Consider the following 17754-nt stretch of genomic DNA (forward strand, 5'->3'; position numbering starts at 1 on the left):
CATATTTCTATCAAAAACCTTAGGTCAGGATGTTTAGTTTCAAGAATTTATGAGAAATGTCAAACTAACAGGCAAACCAGGGTTTGTTATCTAATTGATCTGCCAGATCAGGTCAGCTGTTCTGACTGAAGTCAGTGTCATTTTAAATCCTAACAAAAGTCTTGACATGGGTCCCATGACAACCTTTCATCTCTAATTTTGTTCTGGGAGTGATGGGTGGGTGGATATTACTTCCACAGCTCTGCTCTGTCCTGGGGGACCCCCTTAGGCCCAAGTGGTCACCAATGGCCCCTTGTGGGAGCCTGGGAACTCCTGAGTCCTGGGGCCACCCACTGCAGCTCCGTGCAGCACGCCAGTCCTTTGTAAGGCAGAGGAGGGAGACGGGGAAATGCCAGGGAAGAACTGGCAGGTCACAGTTGCTCTCTCAGCTCATGAGATTCTGGAGGATGAGGGGCTGTGGAAGAGGAAGGCCTGATTTTGTAGAACTGTCCACAGCCACATCCCTGGGACATACTGTGAGTCCCCAGACACATGTGCCTGGGCATGAAGCCCCCTCAGGGAGAGGAGGGCTCTGGGTGGGTGTGAAGACCCCTAAGGGAGAGGAGGGCTCTGGGTGGGTGTGAAGCCCCCTCAGGGAGAGGAGACCTCTGGGTGGGTGTGAAGACCCCTCAGGGAGAGGAGGGCTCTGGGTGGGTGTGAAGACCCCTCAGGGAGAGGAGGGCTCTGGGTGGGTGTGAAGACCCCTCAGGGAGAGGAGACCTGTGGGTGGGTGTGAAGATCCCTCAGGGAGAGGAGAGCTCTGGGTGGGTGTGAAGACCCCTCAGGGAGAGGAGACCTGTGGGTGGGTGTGAAGATCCCTCAGGGAGAGGAGAACTCTGGGTGGGTGTGAAGACCCCTCAGAGAGAGGAGAGCTCTGGGTGGGTGTGAAGACCCCTCAGGGAGAGGAGGGCTCTGGGTGGATGTGAAGATCCCTCAGGGAGAGGAGGGCTCTGGGTGGGTGTGAAGACTCTCAGGGAGAGGAGACCTGTGGGTGGGTGTGAAGATCCCTCAGGGAGAGGAGAGCTCTGGGTGGGTGTGAAGACCACTCAGGGAGAGGAGAGCTCTGGGTGGGTGTGAAGACCCCTCAGGGAGAGGAGGGCTCTGGGTGGGTGTGAAGACCCCTCAGGGAGAGGAGGGCTCTGGGTGGGTGTGAAGATCCCTCAGGGAGAGGAGAGCTCTGGGTGGGTGTGAAGACCCCTCAGGGAGAGGAGGGCTCTGGGTGGGTGTGAAGACCCCTCAGGGAGAGGAGGGCTCTGGGTAGGTGTGAAGACCCCTCAGGGAGAGGAGAGCTCTGGGTGGGTGTGAAGACCCCTCAGGGAGAGGAGGGCTCTGGGTGGATGTGAAGACCCCTCAGGGAGAGGAGGGCTCTGGGTGGGTGTGAAGACCCCTTAGGGAGAGGAAGGCTCTGGGTGGGTGTGAAGATCCCTCAGGGAGAGGAGGGCTCTGGGTGGGTGTGAAGACCCCTTAGGGAGAGGAAGGCTCTGGGTGGGTGTGAAGATCCCTCAGGGAGAGGAGGGCTCTGGGTGGGTGTGAAGACCCCTCAGGGAGAGGAGACCTCTGGGTGGGTGTGAAGATCCCTCAGGGAGAGGAGGGCTCTGGGTGGGTATGAAGACCCCTCAGGAAGAGGAGACCTCTGGGTGAGGGTGAAGACCCCTCAGGAAGAGGAGACCTCTGGGTGGGTGTGAAGACCCCTCAGGGAGAGGAGAGTTCTGGGTGGGTGTGAAGACCCCTTAGGGAGAGGAAGGCTCTGGGTGGGTGTGAAGATCCCTCAGGGAGAGGAGGGCTCTGGGTGGGTGTGAAGACCCCTCAGGAAGAGGAGACCTCTGGGTGAGGGTGAAGACCCCTCAGGAAGAGGAGACCTCTGGGTGGGTGTGAAGACCCCTCAGGGAGAGGAGAGTTCTGGGTGGGTGTGAAGACCCCTTAGGGAGAGGAAGGCTCTGGGTGGGTGTGAAGATCCCTCAGGGAGAGGAGGGCTCTGGGTGGGTATGAAGACCCCTCAGGAAGAGGAGACCTCTGGGTGAGGGTGAAGACCCCTCAGGAAGAGGAGACCTCTGGGTGGGTGTGAAGACCCCTCAGGGAGAGGAGAGTTCTGGGTGGGTGTGAAGACCCCTTAGGGAGAGGAAGGCTCTGGGTGGGTGTGAAGATCCCTCAGGGAGAGGAGGGCTCTGGGTGGGTGTGAAGACCCCTCAGGGAGAGGAGGGCTCTGGGTGGGTGTGAAGACCCCTTAGGGAGAGGAAGGCTCTGGGTGGGTGTGAAGATCCCTCAGGGAGAGGAGGGCTCTGGGTGGGTGTGAAGACCCCTCAGGGAGAGGAGACCTCTGGGTGGGTGTGAAGATCCCTCAGGGAGAGGAGGGCTCTGGGTGGGTATGAAGACCCCTCAGGAAGAGGAGACCTCTGGGTGAGGATGAAGACCCCTCAGGAAGAGGAGACCTCTGGGTGGGTGTGAAGACCCCTCAGGGAGAGGAGAGTTCTGGGTGGGTGTGAAGACCCCTTAGGGAGAGGAAGGCTCTGGGTGGGTGTGAAGATCCCTCAGGGAGAGGAGGGCTCTGGGTGGGTGTGAAGACCCCTCAGGGAGAGGAGACCTGTGGGTGGGTGTGAAGATCCCTCAGGGAGAGGAGACCTCTGGGTGGGTGTGAAGATCCCTCAGGGAGAGGAGGGCTCTGGGTGGGTATGAAGACCCCTCAGGAAGAGGAGACCTCTGGGTGAGGGTGAAGACCCCTCAGGGAGAGGAGGGCTCTGGGTGGGTGTGAAGACCCCTCAGGAAGAGGAGACCTCTGGGTGAGGGTGAAGACCCCTCAGGGAGAGGAGGGCTCTGGGTGGGTGTGAAGACCCCTCAGGAAGAGGAGGGCTCTGGGTGGGTGTGAAGACCCTCAGGGAGAGGAGACCTCTGGGTGAGTGGGCTCATTTTCAGGGCTAGAGCTCCTGTCTCCAGCTTGCTTTCTGCTTTGATAGTCAAAGGAAAGAACAAAGCATGATCCGGTTTCCTTCTCTCCTGAAGACTGCCCCTGCCCCACCCCCACAAAAAGTCACTAATGGTGCAACTTCATCCAAGGTGCCAAGGCGCTAAGAGGCATCCAGCGAACATCTGCAAAAGCGTTCTGAAGGCAGACTCGGGCTGGGCTGAGTGCTCACGCATGATGAGATCACTCCACGGATAAAGAAAATAATATCACCTGTCGGGGGAAGACATGAGAGGAGGCTCATCCCTAAACTTTAAAAAGAAAGAAAGAAAAATACCTCAGAGCCAGAAGGGAACTTCAAGGACATGTGGAAAAGCTCCTTCTCTTTCAGACAAATGCTCAAGAGAAAGAGCTAAAATCCAGCGCCAGGCCCTTCTCGGCCAGGTCAGTGCCTCACAGTGGGCCCCGGTGACTTCTCTTTCCCACACAGTGTCCAGGCCTCACACGGAGGGAAGCTGCTGAGCAGTCTTGTTACACTGAAGGTGTAAAAGTGACCCCTGGAAAGGCTTAACACTCAGGGTAGGAAAGAAAAGAAGGCTGGTCGTGGTGGCGCATGCCTGTAATCCCTGCACTTTGGGAAGCCGAGGTGGGCAGATCGCTTGAGCTCAGGAGTTCAAGACCAGCCTGGGCAACATAGTGAGACCTTGTCTCTCTTAAAATATTTAAGGCCAGGCATGGTGGCACATGCCTGTAATCCTAGCACTTTGGGAGGCAGAGGCAGGCAAATTGCTTGACCTCAGGAGTTTGAGCGTGGCCTGGGCAACATGATGAAACCCCATCTCTATCAAAAATACGAAAATTAGCTGGGTATGGTGGTGCACATCTGTAGCCCCAGCTACTCAAGAGGCTAGGGTGAGAGGATTGCTTGAGCCCAGGAGTCGGAGGCTGCAGTGAGCCAAGATCATGCTACTGCTCTCCAGCCTGGGTGACAGAGTGAGACCCTGTCCAAAAAAGAGAAAAGGAAAAAGAGAAGGATTGTCTTTTCCACATCTGTAGCAAGGGCAGCAGGAACACAGAGCCTTGGATGTGAAGAATGGCATCATGGCAGTGCCACAGCATGCTGTGCCTCGGTCCCCTGAAGAGGAGCAGAAAAGTCCCCAGGCCTTGCCTGGACTCGCTACACAGACAGAAACGATGGCTGAGCACACAGCTGTGCTCTGGGCGTTAGTAAGAAACACCTTGGTTCGGTGCGAACATGCCGGGAATTGACCGCCCAGACTCAGCACCCACTTGGACTTAGGAAGACCTGGGTGCGACCCACTTCCACCACCTGCTGTCCCAGTGCCCTGCAGCTGGTCTTTCTCACCCACGGATGGACAGGCATGCGTTCAGATCTGCAGCAGGGGGACCTGTTTCTGTCCTAAAACTTAGCACTACAGGAACGGTGTGTCCAGCAACTTGGGTGAAATGCAGGGACCTGGCTGAAGGTGACCAGCAGCAGGAGCTGGGCCCAGCGGGTGGGCAGTGACCTGGGATGCCCGTGTCACGGCTGCTTTCCCGTGATGAAGCCCAGTTGTTGGTTCTTCTAGTTTACAGTCACAGACCAGCTGCTCATCTTTGTCCCTCTGAGTCAGCGCTTGTTTTTCTGAATGAACCCCTCGTGTGCGGCCGTAATAGGAATGTCTAGTGCCCTAAAGGCCGACTCAGGCCCACTGATGACGAGGCGGTCGGCTGAGGGATCTGCCCACGGCTGCCCAGTGGGACCAGCCCAGGCGTGAACGGCCCGTCCTCCAGGATCGGCAGGCCTCTTCTCTCCATGTTGGCTTTCCTTTTCTGACTGGAACTGGCCTCCATAACCTAACTGCACTTCCTTCACGAATGGGGAGCAAAGGGTCGTGGACTCAGATCAATCTCTTCAGGGATTTCCGCTCGAATCCAGAGTTTTTTGGGGGTGAAATGCCCGCTAAGTATTTTGAAAACCACTCGGCGTGTAGATGGAGCTCAGGCAGTGTTTGCTTTCCGGCAAGGAACCCTGCTCCAGAGTAACTGGGAAGCGAACATCGGCTATCTAACCTGGTGTCTCAAAAGCGGGGTCCACACTGGGGGACCTTACACTGTTTGGGACTGCAGCCGCGGGGAGAGGGTGTGAAGCTGGTCAGGGTATGCTGGAAGGCAGATACTGCCAGGCCTGGCCTGAGAGACAGGATGCTGGCTCCAGGGGCCCCAGCCTCTGCGGACACATGTCAGGAAGTCAGTGACTGTTCTGGTGAACGATGGGAGGAAGCCCAGCTGTTGGTTCCTCTAGTTTATAGTCACAGACCAACCGCTCATCTTTATCCCTCCGAGTTAGTGCGCCCCTTGTGTGCAGCGGTAATAGGAATGTCGAGGAATAGGCAGTGCTTGCTGCTGGGAGACGGAGCCCTTCAGACCCTGGGACATTCAGGCTGCTCTCAGGACCAATCACAGTCAGATGAGAGGAGACTCCATGGCTGTGGCTGGGGGCTTCATGCCTGTCTGCTTGGGGGCTGCTCAGGTGTGGCTCAGTCTCAACAGATTTCGGGAGGAGGCGCCCTTTGGTAAAGGTACAGCAGGGGGGTCCCAGGCTCTCCCAGGGCCAGCTTTCTAGGACAGATCTGTGCATCACAGGTCTGAGGGCCTTCAGCCCAGGCTGTCCCATGCTTTGTGGTGCTGGAAGAGCTTTGCTGGCTCCTTTTAGGAATACAAAACTAGGGGTGCATCTTGCAAGTGTGAGCTGAGAAGGGGAGGCTGGGCTTCTGCTGTGAAGGGGACCAGTCTGCTCAATGGCTACAGATTACAGCTGATCTCATTATTCCCAGGGGCTCTGCGCTGCAAAATCACCTGCACACACAGACTGAGAGCAGAATCACTGCTTCTGGAAACAGGGCCAGCCTCCTGCCAGCCTCTGGTCCCATTTTTGTCAATTGATCATTAAAAAACCCTGTTAATCTGGTTTGGCTGTGCCCCAACCCAAATCTCATCTTGAGTTTCAGTTCCCATAATCCCCACATGCCGTGGGAGGGACCTGGTGGGAAGCCATGGAATCCCGGGAGCGGTTGCCTCCGTGCGCGTGACACTGAGTTCTCACGGTATCTGTGGTTTTATTAGGGCTTCTCCCGCTTCACCCTGCACTTCTCTCTCCTGCTGCCTTGTGAAGAAGGACGCGTTTGCTTCCCCTTCCGCCATGACTGTAGGTTTCCTGCGACCTCCCAGCCATGTGGAACTGAGTCAATCAATCCTCTTTCCTTTATAAATTACTCAGTCCTGGGTATTTCCTCACAGCAGTGTGCGATGGACTCATATGCCTGTTTGGTGTGTGCTCCCATTTAAAGACAACTTATTTAATAGATATTGTGGATTCCTTAACACTGATCTCACAGCCACCGGTCACAACGGTGACTCCCGTCTGCAGGGAGCCGGGCTAACACGCGTGGTTTCCTGCAGGCACATCACAGCCCCCTGCACTTAGGAACACCAGACACTTCGGCTGTTTATCTGGGGGCAGGTTACACAGCAAAGTCACCGATCAAAAGGGCAAAAATACATAACACAGGGCACTAAATAGACCACGGGAAGGACTCTGATTTAGTCTGAGACAAGAGGGCCGAGTCTTGCCTTGTTCCACCTCTGCAGGGAACCTGCCGTGGGAAACCTGAGTGTCCCCTGCTCTGTGAATGCGCAGGAGTAACTACACAAGCACCGAGATCACTGCCTGTGACTACAAAGTAACTTCAGCAGGGAGGTGACCTTGCAAACGGAGTCCCCAGATCATGAAGGGGACTGTGGCTGTTTCTAAGGCCTTAGTGGCCCTCCTCTGTCCTGCTCCTCCAGAGGCCTCGTTTTCCTCTGCAGAATTCTTTACACACCTGTGTCAGTTGGTGGTAAGAGAGACCCTCAGAACAAAACCGACTTGCAGGTGGGCACCAGACACGCAAGAGTGAGGGAAGAGGGGAGGGGGCGCCGTCCTCGTTATCTGTGGCCTGGGGGCCCCAAAGCTGCTCTTGGGTGGAGAAATCCAGGGTGAGAGCCTGAGGGACAGAGGCAGAAATGTGGGCGCCCTGAGGTTCCACGGAGCGGGAGAGACCCCAGGACTTGGGCTTATGATGCGGGTGAGTAGTGAAGTCTGTGAAGCGGGAGATGGTTTTGAGAAAGGCTACTTTCTTCTCAAGTTGCTTAGCTTCATAGATGATAGGGCCAGCACCATCCCCGCCTCTGCTTTCTAAGAACAGTGAGCTATAATGGTTAAAGGACACAGAGCCGGTGTGGCCATGCCCACTGGGCGTTCCTGAACGCGCGTGCCCTGAGGGCTGGGGGTGCTCACCGTTGCTGGCTCGCTGTTTGATGGTCAGCATCTGCTCTCCAGAAAGCTTTGCCTTCTTCATTGCTGACGTGGCTCTTGGGCATCCTGACAAGCTGTGGACGAGACACAGGACGGCCGTTAGTCACCTGTCTGATGCCCCCAGCCCTGAGGGCTGCGGTGGGAAGTGAGGCACAGAAGAGCATTATCTTATTAGGTTGCTTGACAGAAAAGGCTGTCTGAAATTGAGAAAAAGCAGAAAGACCGACGCGTACAGTATGACCAGTTATGCACACACAAGGTGCGTGTACGTGTGTGCATGTGTGTGTCCGTGCACTCGTGCATGTGCTGTGCGCCGATCATGGGCGCTTGGCTGGGGCTGCCTCTCATGGACGTCCTGGGAGCTGGGGCGCTGAGACGGGAGGAAACTTGCCCTGCATTGCAGAACTTTCAGAGCTTTCTGGAACTTTTATAGAGGGACAGTATTGCTTAAGAAACTTCTTTATTATGGAAAGCATCAAGCTTATAGAAAGGGTGGGTTTAAAAGTTAATTTCAAATACACAAAAGTAGAGAGAGCGGAAGAAGGAAGTCACCGCCAAGTTCAGTTGCTATCTCTCACGGCAAGCCACCTGCGCTCCTCCTGCTTCCCCTGCTTCCCCAGCTCAGACGAGAACACAGGATGCAACGACCTTTTCTCACCCCCACATTTTAGCCTGTTTTCTAATATCACCAGCTATTCAGCCTGTTTTCAAACGTCTGGTGTCTCTTCACTTTTCTCAGCTGCTGGTTTGTCGGCCTCAGCGCTTCACAGTGCACGTGGCAGACATGGCTGGCGGACTCCGGGGCAGGAAGGCGCCTCTGCCTCCTTTTCTGTCTGTCCTTCTGGGTGTGTGCTGAAGATGGCACGTCCTGTGTGCGGAGCGCCTCTTCCCTGCAGTCTGTGCCCCGGCTTCCTCACAACTCCTCGGCCTCGGAGGGGCCTTCCCTCCCTCCCAGGGGCTCCTGGACATGCCCAGTCCAGGGTCAACCGGGGGCCTCACTGTGCTAAAGGCCAGGGGCCATCTGGCCTTAACTATGGGGGAGGCGAAAAACTTCTGCATATAACATTGTTGTTGTCGTTGAGACAGGGTCTCGCTCTGTTGACCAGGCTGGAGTGCAGTGGTGCCTTCTCTGCAGCCTCTGCGTGGAGTGATTCTCCTGCCTCAGCCTTGCGAGAAGCCGGGATTACAGGCATCCGCCACCACGCCCGGCTAATTTTTGTATTTTTAGTAGAGACAGGGTTTCGCCATGTTGGCCAGGCTGGTCTCAAACTCCTGACCTGAGATGATCTGCCCACCTTGGCCTACCAAAGTGCTAGGATGACAGGCGTGAGCCACCGTGCCCGGCCTATAATGTTTTTTGTATGTATATGACATACATGTTTATTCTCTGTGTGTATATAATATGCCTTTCACCTGTATGTTAAATGTTCGGTGGACCCTGTCCATGAGTGGTGTGATGGCGTGTTAGGGACACATCTAGAAACACTCTACTAGTGCAGGTGACGTGTGAAAACATTTTCACTGTACTTCATCCACACCACAGGTCTAAGTTGTGATTTTTTTATGTGATGTTTGCATCTCACAACTATATCAGAATATTCATAAAATTCTAAAAAATCATTGCTGTTGCCTGACTGTGTCCCTGGAAAATCCGTGCACTGAAATCCTGACCCACACCATGACAGTGTGAGGACGAGGAGCTTGTGGGAGGCGACAAAGCCCTGGATAAGGAGCCCTCGTGATGGGATCTGGGCCCTCAAAACAGGGACCCAGAGAGCTCCTTCACCCCTTCTCCCGTGTGAGGACAGAGTGAGAAGGCGCAGTCCTCACCAGACACCAGCCTGCTGGAGCCCTGGTCCTGGAATTCCCTCTCCAGAACTTAGAGGAATACAGTTCTGGTTTCTAAGCTGCCTGAGGTGTGGTATTTGTTTTTGCAGCCCTGGAACATCTAAGACAATCCCCAGTATTTGCTGGGAAGCCCCAGGAACAGAGACGCCTCTGGGAGCCAGGTGGCGTGGCGGGGCGGGCACGGTGGCGCCCTGGCTTCTCCTGCTCACCCAACTGCAACCCCAGGAATCCGACAGTCCCTGAGAGAGTCCTGGCCTGTGGTGCCCTCTTCATTCATTCGGTGCTGGATGTTGGCGCTGCTGCTCTCTGATGGGGCCTCCAACCCCGCCTGCTGCTGTTTTCATAGGAAATGCCTGTGCTCTTCAAGCTCTCTTTAGTGCGGGGAGTGAACAAACCCCTCCGTTTCCTGAGGAAATAGCCTCCTCTTCAGGCCTCCCTGATGGGGCCTGGCAGTGGTCCCCACTCTGGGGCACCCCTCCTGGGCCCCCTCCTCCCTCCCCCACAGGTCCCAGCAGGACGCCCTGCGAGTCCAGCCGGAGGGGCTGCCGACACTTCTGCTTCCCTAGCTTCGTAAATCCACTTCTGACGGCGGGCTGAAGACTTTCATTTGTAAAGTAAGAAGTTCTCCACAGATCTGTCAAGGCTCTCCTAAAACAGGACGCTTGGATTTTACTTTCTCCTTCCTGCGACTGGACGCACGGAGGCTGTGGCACAGGGTTTCCCGCAGGGGTGCCTGCGCTTTGGACCAGGTAGACTCTGCAGTCAGGGAGCTACATCCGTCAAGTCCTTTGTGAAGCCAGGAGGCCCATCAACCTCACACTGCGCCACCCCCCGTGTGCAAACACACCAGGACGTGGAGCTGGCTAGGAGGGACTGACACAGTCCTGCTTGCTCACTTGTGAAATGAGAATACAGTAGTGAATTGGCTGTGTTTGTAAAGGTTAATGAGAAGAAAGTGTATTCTTGAGGGCAAGAATTAAAATGCACTTCTTTGTTCACTGCTCTGTATTCCCATGAGGGGACGGCGCTGGAGATAGAACAGGTGCCTGGTGACGATTTCTGAAAGAATAAAACGCCGAAATGCGATTTGTGGAGGCCCAGGGTGAGTGTGAGTGCACCCAGGACCTGGAAGATGCTGGCTGAGCCCCCAGAGATGCCTGCCGCAGGATTTTGCTGGACCAAGTTAAAAGAAGACTCTGAGTGCAGCTGCCACCCTGGGCTGAGCTGAGGGGAGGGCTGGGGTGAGGGGCTCCTGCAGAGGTCCTGAGGCTGTGGTCATGGGACAAGTGTGTCTCCTGGTTGGTATATGGTGCATGTGGACCAGCCCTGCTCAGTGTGACCCTCAGAAATGCAGGGAGCAGCTCCCATCTTCTGCTCTCTGAACCCCCCTGGCAGTTTCCACTTGCCTTGTGTTTGTGAATGGCATTGAGGGGCCTGGAGCTGCAGGTGGGGAGAGAGGGAGGGCCACAAAGACCCGCCTCCTCCTCCTCGCCATCCTCATAGGTGAGTGGCCTCCTCTGTGTGCACCTGAGACCCCTCCCTTCCGTCATCACCTCAGTCCAGGCTGTGCTTCTCCCTCAGTGCGGTTCCTGGGCCTCAGCCTGGGTCCCATCCATTCTGTCCCACAGTTGGAATGGCCCCAGGGGCTCAGCTGTGACTGCTCCTCACCCCCAGGAGAGCTTCCAGCAGCTTCTCTGAGAGCAGCTGCCAATGCTAGGGTTATCTCCCAGAGCAGGGGTCCCCACCCCGGGCCATGCCCTGTTAGGAACGCAGCCACACAATGGAGGTGAGCAGTGGGCTAGCCAGGGAGCTTTCTCACCTGAGCTCCGCCTCCTGCCCATCAGCAGCTCAGGAGCGTGTTCAGTCCTCACAGGAGTGCACATCCTACTGCGAGCTGTGTCTGCGGAGGATCTAGGTCGCTTGCTCCTTATGAGAATCGAATGCCTGATGATCCGAGGTGGACCGGTTTCATCCAGAAACCACCCCACCCTTTTTCCGTGGAAAAATTATCTTTCATGAAACTGGACTCTTGTGCCAAAAGGCTGGGGGCGCCGTCCTAGACAGCCTTTGTGACGGCTCTTCGCACACGCGCCACCTCCACCGTCTGCTTGAGGGTCCCCCGGGTTCACGATCTTCTCTGCCTTTCAGTGAATGCCCCTGGCACTCCCACTTGAGTGTGCTGTCCTGCTCCGTCCCATCCAACTGACCTCCCAACTCTTTACTGTTCTGCCCAGAAAGCAGAGCTGCACCGGGGGCCCACCCGGCGCTGCCTTCCTCGAGTCCCCCGCGCCCTGGAGCGCAGCCTCCGGGACGCGGCGGTTCACATCCTTGGTTATCTTTCCCCCTTCTGCTCATCTAAGGCTGCTTCCTGGAAAGCCGAGCACATTGCTGCATGTATCCCGGTGTCCAGGAGCCTTTGTAGATGGGTCGTGTTTAGTAAAAACCCACAGAATAGAACGTGGCAATGGACTGATGTTGTCAATGATTTTTCTTGAGGATTCCGCTTCTGCAGAAGCTGCCTCCAGCCTCCCCTCCAGCCTCCCCTCCAGCCTCCCCTCCAGCCTCCCCTCCAGCCTCCACCTCACTGTGGGTGGGGAGCTTCTCAGGCTCTTTCATAGGTCTTGCTGCAGAATTTTTAAATATCTGCTCAGATCTCACTTTCTCTTTCCCACAGTGGACTAAATGCTTGCAGAATTGTAGGGGCAGGCCTGGCGGAGAGCATTAACCCATGACCCAGCAGCTCCTTAGCGGTGGAGCAGAGAGCAGAACGTCGTTCCCCTGCTCTGCTCCAGGCTCGCTTGTGGGGATTCTTGTTACCTGCAATCTAGGAGCCCCAGGCAGAAGCGGAGGACGGGCTGGGAAGTCAGACTTTCTCTGCTTAAGTCCTGCTTCCACTGCTGACTCATTCTAGGGCCCTCTCTAAGCCTGGGTGTTTTATTTGTAAAATGGGAATTAAAAAGCAGACACAGTTCCCTGCCTCATAGGGATATTTTGAAGGTTGAATATAGAAAAAGGACATTAAATGGCAACCATGAGAGGTAGATGTTGGGCTAGCCAGGCCTGGGAGAACAGGTGGGATCCAGTCCTGTAGAATCACGCTCTGTGAGCTCCCGCCGCCGCAGGCCTGGCTCTGTGGGGACCCAGCTGAGAGCCCGAGGCGAGGCCTCTCTGCGGCCGGGCTTGGTGACACAGCTCCCAGGGCCTGGCTTGCTGCTGGGGATGTCTCTGCCGCCTTCACTGACCAGCACCAACGGGTCCCTTCCCTGTCCTCTCTGCGGCTGGGTCCCTCCTCGGCCCCACTCGTCATGGGGGGCACATTTGCTTCGTCCATGGCTCTTGCTTCAAGACGCTGTCAGTTCTACCCCGGCAGGGGCATCCCTGTGTCCTTTCCGCCCTCTCCACTCAGAATCTCGGCGTGTGCCCAGGACACCGTGGGCCCTGGAGGAAGGTCTGTCATGTGAATAAAATAGGAAGGACATGGTCCTGCCTCCCAGTGGTCAGGAAGCAAGAGGGGTGGAGGGGCGGAGCTGCTTTCCGGCCGGCTCTGAGGAGGGAAATGTGCGGGTGCAGCCCCCCGGGTGTAGCTCCGTGGAACCCTATCAGCCACCCCCTCTTCACACCCGCCCCAGAACTCCTGGCCACTCCGCAGTAGTCAGCTTGGCCAGTGTCCCAGGCTGTGGCCTATCTTTCCTTTTCCTGTATTTCATCTTTTCTAGAATGATTTTTTGTCTCTTCTTAGCCATAGGTCGCTTTTCCTGCTTTCAAACCTTTAAATGGGGGATCCAGGCATCCAGGCATCCAGGTGCCAGGCACACAGCACCGCTCCGTGGCTCCAGGCATCCAGGTGCCAGGCACACAGCACCGCTCCGTGGCTCCAGGCGTCCAGGTGCCAGGCACACAGCACCGCTCCGTGGCTCCAGATGTCCAGGTGCCAGGCACACAGCACCGCTCCGTGGCTCCAGGAGTCCAGGTGCCAGGCACATAGCATGGTACCATGGAACTGTGTGCAGCGCCCATGCGTCAGCACACTTCATCCACGAGGGAACACTCTGTGGCAGAGTTACATCTTACAAAAAATATTTTAATAGAGACAAGGTCTCACTGTGTTGCCCAGGCTACTCTTGAACCCCTGATCTCAAGCGACCCTCCTGCCTCAGTCTCCAAAGTGCTAGGATTACAGGTATGAGCTATCACACCCAGCCTTTTTGTTGTTGTTAAGAAATAAAACTGAAATTTTGACGGCTTAAAGTCCATGTTAAAATGTTGTGTCATCCATTACTAACGCATCACACAAGTCCTTTCCAGCTCAGGTAGTGTTTGGATCACTCTGAGCTGCACTGTATGGATCAGCAAATGAACCAGAAGCACTTGGGAAGATCGGACAGGCCCCAGGAGACAGCAGTTCCGTGGTGTCCGCCAATTGCTGGCTCGGGAGCAGAGCTGCCCTCCGGGTTCCCAGAAGCTTCGGCTCCGGTGGGCCCCGGAGAGGAGTGAAGGAGGAACGCTCAAGCCCCCAGCACCACCCACGTTGCTTCCTCACTCTTGCTTTAGGTCCAGCAGGGGAACCGGCCTGGCAGGGAGGAGGGGCTGCACGAGGAGCCAAGGACATTCCCAGCAAATTCTTTCACAGCTTACAAGCCGCGGCCAAAAGCAGCTGCTGAGGCTACGCCAAGACTGAGGCGCATAAAATGAGGACAGACACGCCGCAGGGTCCGCCGCCGTCACAGACACGCCGCCGTCACAGATGTGCCACCGTCACAGACACGCCGCCGTCACAGACACGCCGCCGTCACAGATGTGCCACTGTCACAGACACGCCGCCGTCACAGATGTGCCACTGTCACACGCCATCACAGACACGCCGCCGTCATAGACACGCCGCCGTCACAGACACGCCGCCGTCACAGACGTGCCACTGTCACAGACACGCCGCCGTCACAGATGTGCCACTATCACACGCCGTCACAGATGTGCCACCGTCACAGACGCGCCGCCGTCACAGACGCGCCGCCGTCACAGACGTGCCACTGTCACAGACACGCCGCCGTCACAGATGTGCCACTGTCACACGCCATCACAGACACGCCGCCGTCATAGACACGCCGCCGTCACAGACGTGCCACTGTCACAGACACGCCGCCATCACAGACACGCCGCCGTCACAGACACGCCGCCATCACAGACGTGCCGCAGGGTCCGCCGCCATCACAGACACGCTGCGTGGTCCGCTGTGACTTGACTTCAGGGAAACCCATCACCCATGTTCTCTTGCTGCAGGCGCTTCTTTCAAGGCCGCTGATTGACAGCTGTGGGCCACCCGGAGGTGGCCCTGTGTGTTCCCATGTCCCAGCGTGTGCACCGGGCCACACTGCCCGGCTGGGGGCTGGGGCTGGGGCCTGCCTTGTAGGCTGAGAGGCAGACAGAGGACCCCAGGGTCCTGCCAGCTGGTTCTGTCCCAGGCTGGACCCCTGTTGTCTGCAGCACCCCGGGGCCCCTGCAGATGCTGTGCTCCGGAGGGGCTGCGCACCACGGCCTCATCCTCACCTCCCTGTGGGGGCCTCAGCTCCTGAAACCACGCGGTGTGGTCAGAAGGTGGCTCCCGCTGGGAGGTGTGCACTGGGGCACTTGTACACCTTCAGGTCCAAAAGGCCCATTTTCTCACGGCTGGATTAAAAGTTCCTTATTGAGCATATTTAAATAATCACATCTATTAGGGATCTCCCCATCCCGCCTTCTCCTACCTTGCAGATAAAGGAACGGAACTGAGTTATGTGCAGTGAATTAAGCACATAGGAGAAAACCGCCCAGAGGACCCTCTGGGAAGCAGCGGCCACCGGTGCCAGGACATAGGTCCCCCCGATGGGGGGCGGGGGTGCCACATGGCCAGAACCTGCAGAGTCCACATTCCTGGACCCACACTGAGGTTCCACGCCAGCTTTGCCCACAGTCTCACGCTGCTTCTCTTCACTTTCAGTTCATAAAACTGCCTGCTGCGAATGACGAGTAATGGTATGATTTAAGGAGCGGGAGCTTCAGCAAGAGTTTGTGAAACTAAATTAGGAAACAAAGATAGGCCGGAAGAATGATGCATTCTGTCCAAGCGCCGCTGTGTCGGCCGCCAATTCCAGTCCAGTGACCACACCACCCGCCGGGTCCAATCTGGAAGCAAGCCCTGTGGGCAGGCCCCACGTGGCCCTGGTGGATGGTGGAGGCCCCGGAGTAGGGGCAGTGCCATCTAGTGGTAGCCTGGGGGCTCGGGGACCTGGGGGTCATGCTGGCCAGGGCTCTTAGGGAAAGTCCACACACCTGGCTCAGCCAGGGAAGTCAGCCCAGGGCTGGTCTGGGGTGGTGGGAGGGCGCTTACTATTTTATTCACACGTTAGTTCTGAACACGAGACCCAGCAGCCTGCTACAGAAACTTCTCCAATGAAAGCCAAGTGCTGCTGACTGTAGGTTTGGAAGTCACCAACTTTCAGTGCGGGGAAGTTCTGGGCAGCAAGGAGTTAAGCCGCTGCTCCACCCGCTCCCCAGGCCCCAGACGTCTGGCACCAGGCGCCAGCACCAGGAATTCCAGATGAAGGTTCCAGGGGAAAGCTTTAGAAGGGCTTCAAACCGAGATGGGGGAGGCCCTGACATTTTTATCAGGACATCAGCCCAGAAGGGCCTTTTTCTGGAGAACATCACAGTTGGAAAAAACTAAATAAGTGAAACTTTCGAAGGCGGATATACTTAACAAGACACTGAGACGCAGGGGGACTGTCCATTGAGAAGAAAAATAAGTAACTCGAGAGGAGGTGGGAGTGTGTGTAGAAACTCTGCCTTCCCCGGAAGGTGCTGGGATGAGAACTCAGGACAAAGGTGGGAAAAGCCCAGCCAGGAGCTGCCTGCAATTCAGTGTCCTCTGAAAATCAGTTCCACGCAGCCAGGGCAAACAGTTTCCTTTACACTGAGTGTCACTCTAATAATGTCTTATTTCTTTTACCATTCACTATTCCACCATTACCATCATAATACTCTAACTATATAATAAATAACGTATATGAGACACATACACTCTGGGTGCATACATACAACATTACTGTATATTTCAATCCTATTCTTATCGCTGATTGAGTCATGAAGGCTGAAAACATCTCATAATAAGTGAACGTGGATGGGGACGGCAGCCACAGCCTCTCCGGTGTTTGCCGGGTCCCCATGAGAGCAGCTTTTCTGTGGTTTGCTTCCTGGACTCTGGCCTGTCGGGGGCATGTGTGAGGAAGGGCAGAAGGGTGTTCTCTGAGCCATGTGACATTTCTGCCTCTGACTGTTTATCAGATCTGCTTCCATCTCAGTGGGAAGCGATGCCATTGTGATCCCTTCTCAAGCCAAGATCCAGAATTTGGAGATTTTTCCCCTAAAAACATTCTGTGCCTAACAGGGTGCTCTGAAGCCATGGAGAGAGGGAGTCGTTTCCAGGACAGCGACTTCTGTGCCAAGCAGAGGACTCAGTCACAGTCACACTGGCAGTGGTGCAGGAAGTGCAGCTGTGGGGGCTGTGTGACCACCCACGTGACCACCCAGATGGCCCCCAGCCCCACCGGTCCCAGCCCAGGGCCCTCCCACCGGGCTGCACGTCCACCTGTCTCAGGAAACAAAGGTCCCTCTCAAAGCCTGAAGGGATGGCAGCTGCACACACAGCTCATCCCTGAAGCCCAGGGAGTCCACCTGCCTCCTGCTTGAGGGATGGATTCTGGAGCCACCGCTATTCAGCAGTGACAATCAAAATACTTTTGGAGAATGAGGCCTGTGAAGAGACGTTTTTAAGAGCCACTTCTTTTGGGAGGCCGAGGCGGGTGGATCACGAGGTCAACAGATCGAGACCATCTGGTCAACATGGTGAAACCCCGTCTCTACTAATACAAAAAATTAGCTGGGCACGGTGGCGCGTGTCTGTAATCCCAGCTACTCAGGAGGCTGAGGCAGGAGAATTGCCTGAACCCAGGAGGCGGAGGTTGCGGTGAGCCGAGATCGCGCCATTGCACTCCAGCCTGGGTATCAAGAGCGAAACTCCGTCTCAAAAAAAAAAAAAAAAAAAAAAAAAAAAAAAAAAAAAAAAAAGAGCCACTTCTGTGGGTTGTCAAACTATCTATGTCTGTTCACTCATCAGCAACACTCACCTCCTGTCCTCAAGCACAGCCATAACAGGAGGGTCGTGACATGCTAAGGGCGGTGGGGAGCTGCTTGAAATGTTTCACTTATCATGTCCTGGCACGCTCACTGCTCAAACAATCAATGACCACCCCACTTTACAGAGAAGAGAATGGAGACACAGAATAGCTAACTCTCCCCAGACCATACAGTCAGAAAAGGAAGGGCTGAGTTTACACCCAGGCCATCCAGCACCGGCCTCACTCTCCACTCCTCCTCCTGCGGCCTCTCTATGCACCCGTGAGTGACAGATGCTACACCTGGGCTCTGCCAGTGCAGTACAGGCAGAGGTCCCTGTGAATACACATGCCTCATGGGACGTACGACATGATGCTATGCACCATTACAGAAGGAGGTGAAGTTTGCATGGGTGTTTAAAGACAGACATTTGTTTGAGGGGGGCAAGGAGCAGTGGAAGGGC

At 55.9% G+C, this 17754-nt stretch overlaps 1 protein-coding gene across 20 annotated transcripts in view; it reads right to left on the minus strand.

Annotated features, from left to right (window-relative positions):
- The window catches only part of MYT1L (myelin transcription factor 1 like), a 556234-nt gene that overhangs the window by 13549 nt on the left and 524931 nt on the right, over nt 1-17754 (minus strand). For all 20 annotated transcript variants that reach the window (XM_064363806.1, XM_064363803.1, XM_064363802.1 and 17 more), the window contains one exon: nt 7278-7369. In XM_064363806.1, coding sequence (XP_064219876.1) covers nt 7278-7369 — 92 coding nt within the window. The remainder of the gene's footprint in view (nt 1-7277; nt 7370-17754) is intronic.

The sequence above is a fragment of the Aotus nancymaae genome, unplaced genomic scaffold, assembly GCF_030222135.1.
Source record: "Aotus nancymaae isolate 86718 unplaced genomic scaffold, 86718_ANA_hifiasm-v0.15.2.pri h1tg000057l, whole genome shotgun sequence".
Classification (NCBI taxonomy): domain Eukaryota; kingdom Metazoa; phylum Chordata; class Mammalia; order Primates; family Aotidae; genus Aotus; species Aotus nancymaae.